General features: G+C 46.8%; 1 protein-coding gene across 1 annotated transcript in view; it reads left to right on the top strand.

Moving 5' to 3' along the window:
• Positions 1–11,377: 11,377 nt before the first annotated feature.
• LOC306915128 (C-terminal-binding protein 2-like) overlaps positions 11,378–14,507 on the top strand; it is a gene marked incomplete at its 5' end in the record, with an annotated part of 13,860 nt that continues 10,730 nt past the window's right edge. The window contains 2 exons of the mRNA XM_079492377.1: positions 11,378–11,396; positions 14,069–14,164. Coding sequence (XP_079348503.1) covers positions 11,378–11,396; positions 14,069–14,164 — 115 coding nt within the window. The remainder of the gene's footprint in view (positions 11,397–14,068; positions 14,165–14,507) is intronic.

Genomic DNA, 14,507 nt, shown 5'->3' with positions numbered 1-14,507 from the left:
ATTTCAGCACTTGAGCAGGAAACCCACGTTCGAATCTGGGGTAGAAGACAATAGGAAAGTAACATGGCGCTGCTTTGAAACAAGAACAGGTTTTGGTAAGAGCTATATGTAGGCCGCATAAAACAACAACCTATAGTTACTATTACTAGGGATGTCCCGATCAGTATTTTTTTAGTTTTTTTGCTCCCGATCCGATTCCGAACATTCGAAAATGATGTGACCTGCCACGATTTCCGATCACGTGATCGGATCGGGGAAGTTAGCATATGCACCGACGCTCAACGTAGTTCTGGCTTCAGGCTATATTTGTGTGCAAATGAGTGGCATCCGATCCTTAATATGTGCATGTTTTCCTTCTTGAGTATAGCGGGTATAGCATTACCTTTGTGCCGTTACAATATTAGCATAAGTACCACCAGCTGCAGGTTCTCCAGCCTGCCTCTATGCTGCCTTTAACACTTTCCAAATGTGTGTCACCGTCGTTAAGACTCCACCATCCCCTTTGAAATACTTTTACAAATTGACTACAATTGACTATACTACTAAGGTTTCCCACGAGGAACCATTTGGTTCTATAAAATAGAGCCATATGGGTTCCTCTTAATTAAGACCCATATAAAAATGGCTCCGTAGAAAAGCCCACTACTGCCACTGTTACGTTAACCCATCCGAGGTACACTGCACCAAAGCGTGTGGACAGAACGCAACTTTTAGTCTTTCCTATATTCCTTTAAAAAAAGGGAACTTAACTGAATGTCAAAAGGATAAAACGAGCCGTAAATCGCATTTTCACATTCACTTTGAGCCGACACTGAGAATCTCTCTCTCTCTCTCCACTTTCAATAGGCCGTCCCTGGGAGAGTTCTGCTGTGTGTGGAGACACGCCAGAGCCTCCAACAAACGAGCGCTCGCCGCAGCAGAGCCTTCCGTGGAGATAGACTTGGACAACTTCTAGCCGTTGTTTCTCCTGACTAATTTCCCAGCAGGGTTTGAACCGGAACGGAACGGAACACCAGTGGGTGAGGAGGAGGAGGAGGGGAGGAGAGAGAGAGAGAGAGAGAGAGAGAGAGAGAGAGATGACTGCTAAATTTATCCAACGGCACACGGCGGAGCAATGAGCCGGTAATCTCCGCGTTCCTTACAAGACGATTCTTATCGAGAGAAAGTGAAGGGCTTCAACAACAGCCACTTAAAGACTCAAAAAACACGGCTACAGTACAAAGAGATACAACCTCAAAGCCGGTCAGCTGATAAACATCTACCTAAAAGAGGCGTGCTCTGCCAGAAAAGAGACAGAGAGTGAGAGAGAGAGAGGAAAACACCCCCACACTACCTCCCCCTCTATTACTTTCAGGAATAACAAACGGACGTCTCGATAACAAGGTTGTTTACTCTGTTAATATTTCAGTCCATTATCCTCTATACCCATTATTATTTTCTACGGGAAAGAGAGGAGGGGGGGGGGGGAAGCTGTTTTCTCTCCACCACTGGAACAATGGAGACCATTTTCCCCTTCAGCTGGTCGAGTGCCTCCAGAGGTAAATCTGTCAGCGGTGCCAGCCAGGCCAAAGCAGGGGGGGGGGGGGGGGACGCCCCCGCCCGCTGAACCAAGACCCCATCCTACTATTAATATCACTTTACATGCACATATCCTCCCTTCCTCCTATAGACAAGAATCATCACCTTTGATGTTTCTGCGTATGCACGCGTGTGCGTGTGTGTGTGTGATTTGCATGATCAACTCAAAACAACAGAGGGCAAGCAGCAACTGACAACGTCGGCATGTGCCGGCTTGGTACATTTCAATTTAGCTTGGTAAGCGTGTCGTCTTGTGCCTTGCGTCCTGGGCGCCTCCCGAGCGAATATCGGCCGCGTCAGCAGCCAGCCACACGCATGGCTGCGTCCCCCGTGCCAAGGCGTTGTAATTTAGAGACGGCGCAGGCACCTTTTGAGTGGGGCAACCACTACTATGGACAGCTATGTGTGTCCCTGGCTGGCTGGCTGTGTCCCTGGCTGTGTCCCGAGCACAAAACTAGCGTTTGGTTGGTTTTCACAACCAAGTGTCACTGTTGCACAGCCTAACACACACGGTAACTGTGTAATTTCTCCACCGTTTCGGACACGGGGCGGCTCGCCGGAACCGGCCCGGCACCCTGGCCGCGTTCCTGTGGGTCTGGAACTTCCGGGGACCCCCCCACCCGGGGACCCCCACACGGAGTAGCACCACTCACTGCACACAGGTGTGATTTTTTTTTCCAAAGCAGTGAGCGCATGCACAAGTCCAAGTGTAACCCGTGCACTTTTTTTTCCTGTTTACATCCAAGATCAATGAATGCGAGAGAGCGGCCCCGGCTATCTTCAAAGTTCCAGAGGTGGAGGTTATCAGCAGGAGTCATACCCCACCGATACGGCAGACCAAAAAAAACAAAAACAAACACGTTTCCCCGGTGTGGGGGAGAAAATAAGGGCAGATCGAAGGCGTGGCCGGCCTGCACTTTCATGGTGGAGGTGGGAATTATCCTCCTCCTCCACCACCAGCTTGGTGTCAGAGAGAGGCCAGGCTTCCAGGATCCAGAGCCCAGCTCAGAGTGACGGCCCCCTGGCTGAGGGGCTCTGCTCTATACTCCCACTGGGTCCTTCCAGGAACAGTTGGTGGTGATTCAGAGCTTCCTGGTCTGGGAGGAGAGGGAGGGAGAGAGAGAGAGACTTCCACTCCCCCAGAATGTGCCCACACATACATGTGCGATCGTGCGCCACACATGCAAACACACACACACTTGCATACATACACACACACACACACACCACTCCCAGTGGACGGTGAGAGAGCCAACTCCGCGCTGTACTCGGGCTTACATTGGGAGGACGCCAACTCAAACAATGTGTTGATAAAGTCCAGAACGGAGCGGTGTGAGGGAAACACAGAGAAACGAACGCGGGGTAGCGCGCGGAGATGCACGCACGCACGCACACACACGCACACGCACACACACACGCACACGCACACACACACACACACACACACACACACACACACACACACACGCACACACACACATACACACACACACACACGGCACTGACCAGGCAGGCTGGTTTCTGTTCTTTTTTTTCTTTCCACTCCCTGTACACTGTTTTACTGGCTGTATCTTAAAGACGGTTTAGAGCCAATAACCGACTTTACAGGAGAGCTTTCTTTTGATTGGCTCAGAGCTGGTAGCTAAACGCTAGGCTGGCCCCTGTCGAGTCTCTCTCTCTCTCTCTCTCTCTCTCTCTCTGTTCACCACATCCTGTCATTTCAGGCTCTACTAATGCAACCATGCTCCCAGGGACTCTCAACGCACAGTCGCGCGCACACACACGTGCACGCACGCAACACACGCACGCACAGTCAATTAGTCCGGGCCCAACCTTGCAGCTGGGAGATAAATGGTGTGGAGTCTCAGCAGGCTTGTTGAGCTGGGTCTCTGTTCCTTGTCTGGGCTTTATATAGACTGGGCCTCTGGAGGCTCTCTCTCTCTCTCTCTCTCTCTCTCGCTCTCTCTCTTGCGGTCTAGTATGTGGCTAAGCAGGGGCACAAGGTGCTGCATGGGGCCCCGTGTTAACTGTTAACCCAATGAGACCTGAGGAGGACCCCAGTCTACCAACTGAATCCCAACAGTTTTCTGAAAAACCTATGTTGCTATACACATCAGTGGTGCTCCAATATGTTCATGTCAAGGACCTCTATAGGAAACAAAGTCAGAGACAGGTGCGTATAGGCACTATAGGCAGGGATCAACGTATTCGAAAAATGCACAAAAAGTACACGATGACCCACAAACTTTCAATATGTAATAGAAGTCAAGGACCCCTAAAATGTCAAATGTATTTGGCCGCGGACCAACATCTCAAAATATTTTGTTCCAGGCAGGACCCCAACCAGAAGCAAAGATTTGAATTCAAAAGGTTTTGTCACAAACTTTTCTAAAATAAGCAGATCTACAAGTTATGAGCTTGTATATCTTGTATATATATATCTCCAAACCAATGTGCTATATAATATATATTATATATAAAATAAAAAATGTGACACGGATGCTTTGGGTTAAAAATATGACCACAAGGCCTCTCGCCTTAGACTCCCCTAATCAGAGCTGGTCAGGTGGGGGGTGGTTAGGGGATTGGTGGGGGTGGAGGGGGGTGGTTAGGGGATTGGTGGGGGTGGAGGGGGGTGGTTAGGGGATTGGTGGGGGTCCGGGGGGGGGGGGCAGAGCAGAGGTGTCCGCTGGGGGAATAATAAAGCTCCATATGAACAACATTCCAGGACAGGTCGTTTCCGCCTATGCCTTGGTTTAGCCGTTTGGGTTTTCTGCAACGCGGCCCGGAGCGGAGCGGAGCTGCAACCCAACCTGTCTGTGGTGAGGTGAGATGTGATGGAGCCCATGATGTACAGGCAGGCAGCGGATGTTCCTCACATGGCTCACAGGAAATAATGCTGTGAGGAGCCCGAGACAGTAAAGGGCTGCAAACTATATTGATCTTTTTTCTCTGAGCAATTAGTCTGTTGATTACTTATTCCCAATAGTCGAATAACTGGAAGCATAATTACACAATAAAAACGTACTGAAAGCGTTATGTTGTACTTCGTAGATCTACAAGCTCACAACGTACGTGTCGCTGCTGTCGCAACGTGGCGCGACGTGAACCTGCAGGTTGGCGATTTAATTTTGCAATTGTTTATCATTTTTGTTTAAACCTTTCACCAACGACATGGCCAAAATAGGGACTGAATATTAATCGATTATATGAATTTGAGAACATTTTTGATTTTCTTTTAATATCGATTAGTTTTACGCAACTGTTGCACCCCCCCCCCCCCCCCCCCACATGAAAGCAGAGTAAGCTGCTGCATTATATTATCTCTGGCACCGCGCCAGCCGGTCCCTTTAACAACATAAAGACGTTAACAACATGCAGATGCCTATCTCTGCTGCTGCAGCACGTCACTTTGCACTAGCAGCGGCTGACGCACAACGCCTCTAAACGATGACACATCCGATATACCAGCGGCCGGGCCAAGCAGCAGGGCTGAAGTATAGGAGCCTGTGTTTATATGTGCACGAGTAGGTCTGTGTGTGTGTGTGTGTGTGTGTGTGTGTGTGTGTGTGTGTGTGTGTGTGGAAGGGGGGGTGTGCGTGTTAGACAGCTTCCAATGACAGCAGGAGTAGAAGGCATGCGAGCGCTCGCGCACAACGAGGTGAGAAATTATAGTGGGGTAAGTACGCGTGGCCCGGCGGATTAACTGCAGAATAAAAAAGTGCTGATGGGCAACAAAAGGGAAGAAAAAACAGCCATTCATCACCTTGGCACAGGATCAAACTCACACACTCCTCAGATGCCCTCCTTGAGTTATAGTGCTAGGGCTCCGGTGGCAGCCTCGCTGATAACGCCTTGCCCTAACCTGAATTGATTATTAGGGGAGTGCGGATGCATCCTGGCTCGCTCGCCAAAAAAGAAAAAAAAACACACGACGGCGCACGCATCCCCCGAAAGAATCGCCTCGCTGAGATTCCGTTAACCCGTTTAGACCCCGAGGACCCGATTCTATAGCAAAAAATCAAAAATGTCTTTGAAATCCTAAAGGTTTTCTGAAAATGTTGCTGTATCAGTGGTGCTCAAACTTCTTTCATGTCCAATGGGACCCCCAAAATCATATGTATTTGGCCGCGGACCCCCCGCGGACCCCCCCCCCCCCCCCCCCCCTACATCTCAAAATGTGTTGTTCCAGAGAATCCAGAGATACCTCCGGCAGCAAAAAAAATTTAGTTAAAATGTTCGCTTTAAAATAAATTAAAGTGCTTAAAATCTAAAACGGACACGGATGCTTTCCCGTTTTTAATAGGTTAATACGCATTCAACGGGGCGGGATGGGGGGGGGGGGTGCTCTCCATCCCCCTATGCATGCTGCGAGACTTTTTCTCTGAGATGATGGAGCACGCGGCGGGCGGGTGGGAGGAAAGCGCGTGGCGTGGCCACGGAGGGGTAATTTCCTCCGAATGAATGCGATCCTTTAACAGGGACCTGCGTTTCTGCTGCTGTTGCACTTCTGTGAGGCTCTGCATGTGGTAAACAACAGAGAGAGAGAGAGAGAGAGAGAGAGAGAGAGAGAGAGAGACAGAGACAGAGACAGAGAGAGAGAGAGAGAGAGAGAGAGAGAGACAGAGACAGAGACAGAGACAGAGAGAGAGAGAGAGAGAGAGACAGAGACAGAGACAGAGAGAGAGAGAGAGAGAGAGAGAGAGAGAGAGAGAGAGACAGAGACAGAGACAGAGACAGAGACAGAGAGAGAGAGAGAGAGAGAGAGAGAGAGAGAGAGAGACAGAGACAGAGAGAGAGAGAGAGAGAGAGAGAGAGAGAGAGAGAGACAGAGAGAGAGACAGAGAGAGAGAGAGAGAGAGAGAGAGAGCCACTGGTGTGAAACTACTAGTATTATACCTTTTCTGTACGCCATTATCATCCTCCTCATGATCGCAGTCACACACACAGCAATACTCAAGTCGCATACATCTCAAATCATGTTAAGTTAGATATTATGCAAACTTTGTCCGTCCATTAACATTTCGCACGCACTCGCACACGCACGACCCGTACGGGTCCATTTGGTTTCATTTTACACTCTACAAGAGTTCCATTATTGTTAAACATCTGCATTACTTCGTTAATTTACAAGATGTCTACACAATTAGAGAATGTAGAAGAATTATTTTGATCAACATTTGCCTGTTATCTCTCCTAAATGGTACCACATCAATACAGCATGGATGGAATTGTAGACTAAATCTTATCCAACGGCAACATTCTAAGTTTACATCTCAACAAAAGCGTATTAATCCCTTGTCTGTGTATAGTATGACGGAGGACAATTTCACCATGAACTAATATCTCTGCGATGTGATTATTTTTAATGTTTTCTTTTGTATTATTATCATTACGATAAACGATTATCATCCCTAATCTGTAGTTGAACAAACAGCTCGCGTTCAGTTCCACGCGCTAGCAGTGTCGTCTTCCACAGCAGTCAAAAGCAACACCAATATTATCCGACGCGACTATCTGAACATCAAAGGAGGGTAAAATAACAGTTGCTAATTTGCAACTTGTTATGGTTGCTAATATGAACGCGCTGTCATCATCTTCAATGAAAAAACAGCTGTGTAATAATAATACTCAGTGGTGGAAAGTAACTAAGTGCATTTACTGAAGTACTCAAGTACTTATGTAAGTAAAATTTGGAGCTATTTTTACTTGAGTATTTCCAATTTCCAATACTTTTTCTACTCTTTCTACATATCAGAGGCGAATATTGTACTTTTATTTGAAAACTTTAGTTACTAGTTACTTTGTAGATTTTTATTATCTTTAAAAAAACATGCATTACCCACTTCAGCCATATATAGGATTTCGGCCATTTGAAAATAGCAGATCTACAAGCTCACAATGCGTCGCGATGCGACCCATTGTGAGCTTGTAGATCTGCTATTCTCAAAAGATGTATAAACCCGAAAACTTTAAATGAGATACTCTGCACAATCAGTGCTTTCTACTTTTGGTACTTAAGTACATGATTTGGATACCAATACGTTTGTACTTTTACTCAAGTGAATTTATAGAATTCCAGACTTGTACTTGTATAACAGAGTATTTCTACATTGCAGTATTGATACATTTTACGTAAGCAAATAACGTGAGTACTTTTTCCACCACTGGTAATAATACCGGATTACCCGTGCCTGAATTCATGTCGCACAATTCACCACCAGCACTGAGGTTGAACGTAGAACAATGAATGTACTAACAGGGGCATGCGCGCGCGTGTGTGTGTGTGTGTGTGTGTGTGTGTGTGTGTGTGTGTGTGTGTGTGCACCATTATATCTGCAGGCACAGAGACGGCTCAGTGAGGCCTTCACACAGGGCATGACAGTAAATGCACCAGCACCACAAAAGAGGAAACGCCATGAAAAGGGATGAATCATGGGATTGTATCCTCCTCAACCACGCACGCACGCACACAGACCGCCTCTGGGTCTAGGTCAGCGCTGTTGTCTGAGTAGCAGCAAGCGAGCGTCTCACTAGAGACACACACACACACACACACACACACACACACACACACACACACACACACACACACACACACACACACACACACACACACACACACACACACACACACACACACACACACACACACACACACACACACACACACACACATACACTCACACACACACACACACACACACACACACACACACACACACACACACACACACACACACAGCACGCCCACACAACCTTTAGACATCGTTGCATCCACACAACTGGATATGTTTTAGCGGTTAGGCTAATAGTTGAAGTAGTTTGTGTGTGTCAGCGACAGTGACGTGTCTTTCCTCTCAATCAGGCCACGAGAATCGGAGGAGGTGGCCTCCATTTCAACTCGCCGGGTCACAGGGTCACCAAAGCCCCTCTGTGGAACTAGAAAGCTCCTCCTGTCATAGTACTGCATGGGGCTTGGTTCCCCTGCCTGCCTGCCACAAAATGTCTCCTGACAGCAACCATCTCTCCCTCTCTCTATTGCACACGCAATCTCTCCCTCTCTCTATTGCACACGCACACGCATGCACGCACACGTGCGAACACACACACACACACACACACACACACACACACACACACACACACACACACACACACACACACACACACACACACACACACACACACACACACACACACACACACACACACACACACACACACACACACACACACACACACACACACACACACTCCCTTTTTCCCCCTCCCAAAAAACTAAATAAACGAGGCTCACCCCTACGTGATCCGACGTACCATAAATAAATAAACAGAACACGACAACAACAACAACATCCTCTGAAACAAAGTCAGACCATGAATACTAGCTAGCGCTCCTCCTCCTCCTCCTCCTCCTCCTCCCCCCCCCTCCTCCCTCCTCCCTCCTCCTCCTCTCGCTGGAGACGGTTTCTGCTTCCGTGTCAAGTTAAGGTGAGGGATTCTGCCGTAATACGGGGCTGTGTTTGAAGCCTGCAGGGATAGGGCAGATGCTTCTTTGCTGGTTTTCTTTTAGCTTGGCTTGGCCTGAAGCTGAAAGCCCTCTCTCTCTCTCTCTCTACTCTCTAAACACGCTGCTGGATTCCGACGCCGACTGGTTCCTAGCAGTGTTTACAGGGTCACGTGGAATAAAGCAAAAGTAAAATCTCATGACTGACGGTTTACTGACGATGTCTAGGTGTTATGGTTCTCTAAAACCTATGCTGCACCTTGCGGAGCCGCGACGTGTTGTGAGCTTGTAGATCTGCTGTTTTCGGCGTGCGATGCTCTCGTAGAAGACTTCTGTGGAATCCATAAGACTGAAATCAGTCGTGGCGACTGAGAACTTTAATCCATGAGATTACAGAGTTTACACACAAGAGGACATCTTTGAACACGAGTGTTTAACGGGACACTGTTTACATACAGTATATAGATTAGGGCATTCACTTCTAGTTATTTTGACTAGTTGCCTAGTTTACTAGTCGACTAGTAAACTAGTAAAATGGGTAGTTGTAACTACCTACATTTACAAACTGTGTACATTGGTGACTATAACTATAATCTACTTGATCTTGAGGCCAACAAAAATAATAATAAAAAAAAAAAACATTTTCTTCTTATCAACTAGTCAACTAGTACCAACAAGGTCGACTAGTGGATTTACTAGTCGACTTTGCTTAATGCCCTAATATAGATAAGATAAAAGTGAGATTTGTATGTGTGTAGCCGTGCTGGACAGAACCGGTTAACCCTCCGACAGATTATGTTTTGAAATTACACATAATAATAACGCAGGACATTGACGGGAAAAAATGGCACAGCCCTGATTGCGCCCTCCAAAATCGTCCAGGAAATTTGATTCAATCGTGATTTGGAAAAATAGACACCTGGTTAAAGAGAGAGGTTAGATACTTAATTGGAACACATTGGCGACTAATTGTGAGACCTACACCGGGATAGCAGCATCACTTCAGAGACTACAGAATGAAGATGAGAGACCCACACCTACTTATGACTTTTTTTAAATGCTCTAAGTAGGGATGTGAATTTTCGATTAATGCATTAATAGTCAATTGATACGTTTTGATAAGGTTATCGATCGATTAACCAGTTAGTTGATAAGCAGCGTTTTTGTAAAGAAATCTAAGAATCTTAATTTCCCTCAATGTCTAACACACACATCTACATTTAGCCGATATACAGAAGTAATATGAAAGGCATATTATATTCCTTAATCAAATATTTATTTGACCATTGACGATACAGGGCCTAAATATTAACATCCCTAGCTCTAAGCACATGCTACATGCAATATCTGTATACCATAGTGTATATCTTTGATTACAGATTTGCTTTTAACCTGTTTCTACCCTGTTTTTCCTCTTAATCGACCTCTAAATTCTACACGACAATGGAGAAAACTACATGACAAATGGAGCACGTACAAAAAAATAAAAAATATCACCAACTCCTTTACACCTGTGATGTGACAATAACAATAAAATAATAATAAGTCTTAAAAAAAAGGATTGAGCTCTAATTCCCAACAGACTGGGAAATGTATGTACATCTTATACACTATACTGTAGGCCTATGAAGATACGCACACACACACACACACACACACACACACACACACACACACACACACACACACACACACACACACACACACACACACACACACACACACACACACACACACACACACACACACACACACACACACACACACACACACACACACACGTGTTCGTTCTACTACGTTTCTTACTCAGTTTTTCAGGTCGGCAAGCTTAGGTGACCCCATCCATCTGCTCCCAAACGCATACACGCATACATACAACTCCATCCATGACCCCACATCCTATAGAGACCCCATCGCAGCCTCTAGCACAACCCCCCACCGCCATCCCCGACACACACACACCCACACACACACACACACACACACGCATACACACATACCCCCACACCCACAGCAGCACTGGGATTAAATCAAGTGTATGGAGAGCAGGCTACCCCCACCCACACCACCACCACCACCCCCACAGGAAAAAAAAAAGCCACTTCACCATATTTTCGCTTGCTTCATTCTGTGATAGTGTTTTCCCAATTAAAATAAATAAAAATAAAAAGGGCTCCGGGGGCCATGTCAGCAGTGGGAATGCCCCCCTCTCGGGGGGGGGGGGGGGGGGATGACCCCTGTGAACTTGGAGGTGGTGGAGGGAGGGGGGGGGGCACGGGAGGGGAGGGCATGGCCGCAGGGCACAAAGGTGAGAGTTCACGTCAGAGGCGGGGTGTGAAAGAGGACGGGGCGGGCAGGGGGGGCATTATCTAGGGCAGTGGCTCCTAAACATTTTAGCCTGCGGTCCAAAAGGTTTGCCCCGGGAACCAAACATATAGTGACAATGTGAACTTGTAGATCTGCTATTTTCACTACTTCTTAAACATTTTGTTTTCTAATTCATGGAATTTCTTTAATTGATGGAATTTCTTTGATTTTTGAATTTGTTTTTAATTCGTGAAAAAGTTTGCTATTTTTGGGAATGTTTTTTTTTTAAATGTTTTGAAATAGTAACGGTTTAAACCAAAATGTAGGAAACAAAAAATATGGAGACCCATAAAAATGGGTCTGTGTCCCACAAATGGGTCCCGACCCAGTGTTTGGGAACCAGTGATCTAGGCCGTTGTTCCGTGAAAACATAGAGGATACACAACATGGCTGTTCTGGAAAGACTTAGGAAAAGGTTCTATCTTGATGTTGAACAACGACATGGACCTTGGCCATCCCCCATACCAGGGGTTCCCAAACCTTTTCATGTCATAAGGACCCCCAAATTGACACCAATTAGCATGTGGACCCCCATTTGAAACGATATAGGGACCCCCAAAAGAGAAGAGTTTTATGGCTCTAAGCAGTGTTTCTCAACCCGTTTAATTTCAAGGACCCCCAGTTTGACATGCATTAGGCTACGGACCCCCCATTTAATGGCATTTCTATCCCTGGGACCCCCAATTTATATTGTAAAATCAATGTTAATTTAACTCTGAGAGTGTACAAATGTAACCAATTGACCCTTTGGTTCCATTCGTACACTCTCAGAGTTATTGGGGGTCCTTGAAATTGAAATGTTCGAGAACCACTGTACACTAAATGGAACAGAGCCTTAATTAGTATCATTGGTAACACCTGTGAAGGAAGTCGAACAAGAGGCCGTAAGTAGGAAGAGTTATTTCCAAAATGGCGTATGTGCACATAACAGAGCCTATTGAGTTGAGAGAGCTAGAGGGAGCGAGAGAGAGAGAGGCAGCAAGAGAGAGATGGAGGCCTGGGCCATGGCTCAGCGGTCCAGGCACCTTGGCCGGTAGTCCGAGTCTGGCAGTGTGCCGCGGGTTCGACTCCCGACCCTGACGGCCTTTACTGCATGTCACCCCCCCCCATCTCTCTCCCCTATTTCCTGTCAGCCTACTGTCTGTCGCTCTATAAAAAATATAAAATAAAGGCGAAAGCCCGCAAAAAAAAAGAGAGAGAGATGGAGAAGAGAGAGAGAGACGGAGAGCTCAAAGGTGGAGTGGTTATTGTTGTGGAGTTGACCGCAACGGGAGACATTCTGATTCTCTTGTATTATAGGGGGTAGGAAACCTGAAGCCGCATGAAATATCGCACCAGAGTGGAGCGTCTTTTAGCAAATTAACTCACAAAGTAATGGGGGAAAATACATCAGGCAGGGGGGGGGGGGGGGGGGGGAGGGGGTGTGGGGGGGGGGGGGAGTGCTAGAGAGAATGGAAGGTGACAGGAGGGGTAGAGCGAGAGAGAGAGACAGAGAGATGTGGTAGTGGAGAGAGAGAGAGGGGGGGTGGGGGGGGGGGGGGGAGTGATCTCCGCGTTGAGAATTAACAATTCCACTGCCGCACTCTTACTGTGTTCCGCCGGACATTAAATGGACGAAACACATGAATTACAGCAGAGTGGCAGCGAGCGAGGGGCTGAATTAACTCCATATATCAAAGCCCAGTCCAAATAGTTGAGGGGTGAGGGGCTGCGTTGTGTACCTCAGCTGATGACATGAGGTGGTGGTGGTGGGGGAAGGGACAGGACGAATACGTGCTCTGTGTGTGTGTGTGTGTGCGTGCGGTGCATGGCAAGGAAAGAGGGGAGGGGGAGAAGAAAAAAATAAAGTAACTCAACATTTTCTATCTCCGCCCATTAAAGTTAACCACTTCTCTCTCTGCCGAGCCATAAAGCTGTCACCCGGGCCCCTGATTTATTCCGCCCTTGCCCAGGCTCCTGTCCTAACTATCGCATGCCTCCAATTAATTTTTTTCCTTTTTTTTTTTGTTGCTCTCTCTCTCTCCATCCCCTTCTCTGTAAATGTAATGAGATTGCAGTACTGAAAAACCGCTGACTCCGGTTTAATCCATTCTGGGCGGGACCCCCTTTTGGTGTTAGCATTATGTTATGCTTTAGCTATTGAAAAATAGCAGATCTACAAGCTCATAGCGCGCCACCGAGTGGCGCGCTACGAGCTTGTAGGTCTGCTATTTTTGAAAAATCGAAGAACCACTGACATAGAAACATAGCTTTTTCAGAAAACTGTCAGGATGTAGAAGACATTTTTAGAATCTGATCTCAGGTCAGAATGGGTTAATGCACGATTCCCTTAATAATACAAAAAGGTGGCTTGCAAAAGCACAGGAACAAAAAAAGAAAAGGAAGATGCATGCTCGACCAATAATGGCATTTTAAAGGCGGCCCGGGGTTTTGTCAGAGATGTAATTAACACTATTCATCACGCGCATTTTTTTCACGGGTTTGTACATTTTTGCGGCCGGCGCAAAAACCCTAAAAAAACCCTTAAAACGCTCAAGTGCCCGGGCCAAGGAAACGTCAATAGCGCTGATGTGCCGACTGCGCTTCTCTTTTTGTGACGAATGCGATCCTCAGGTGCTGTCGGCGCCGCTTCTATTCGCCCCCTCGCCTGTTGTTCATCCATTCCCCCGTTCCATCCGTTCACGTGTCAGACAGAGAAGAAGTTGTCTGGTACAAAGATGTCAGCGGCGGAGGGGAGCAGAGAGGGAGTTGGGGGCAAGTGGTAGAAAAAAGTACTCAATTCTTTAACCCATTTAGACCCGAGAACTGATTCTACAAATGTCTTCTAAATCCTGACAGTTTTCAGAAAAACCCTGTTTCTATGTCAGTGGTGCTCAACCTTTTTCATGTCAAGGACCCCCAGAATGATGGCCGCCGACCCTCATCTGTGAATATGTCGGTCCAGGGACCCCCCAGAAGCAAAGATTTGAGCTAAAAACGTTCACTCTGAAAGAATATATATATATATATATATATATATATATATATTCAAAGATTTGTGCCACATTTTCTT

This window comes from Electrona antarctica (genome assembly GCF_951216825.1).
Source record: "Electrona antarctica genome assembly, chromosome: 22".
Taxonomy (NCBI): Eukaryota; Metazoa; Chordata; class Actinopteri; order Myctophiformes; family Myctophidae; genus Electrona; species Electrona antarctica.
Note: the sequence above shows the minus strand (reverse complement) of the source record. Positions and strands in the feature narration are given on the sequence as shown.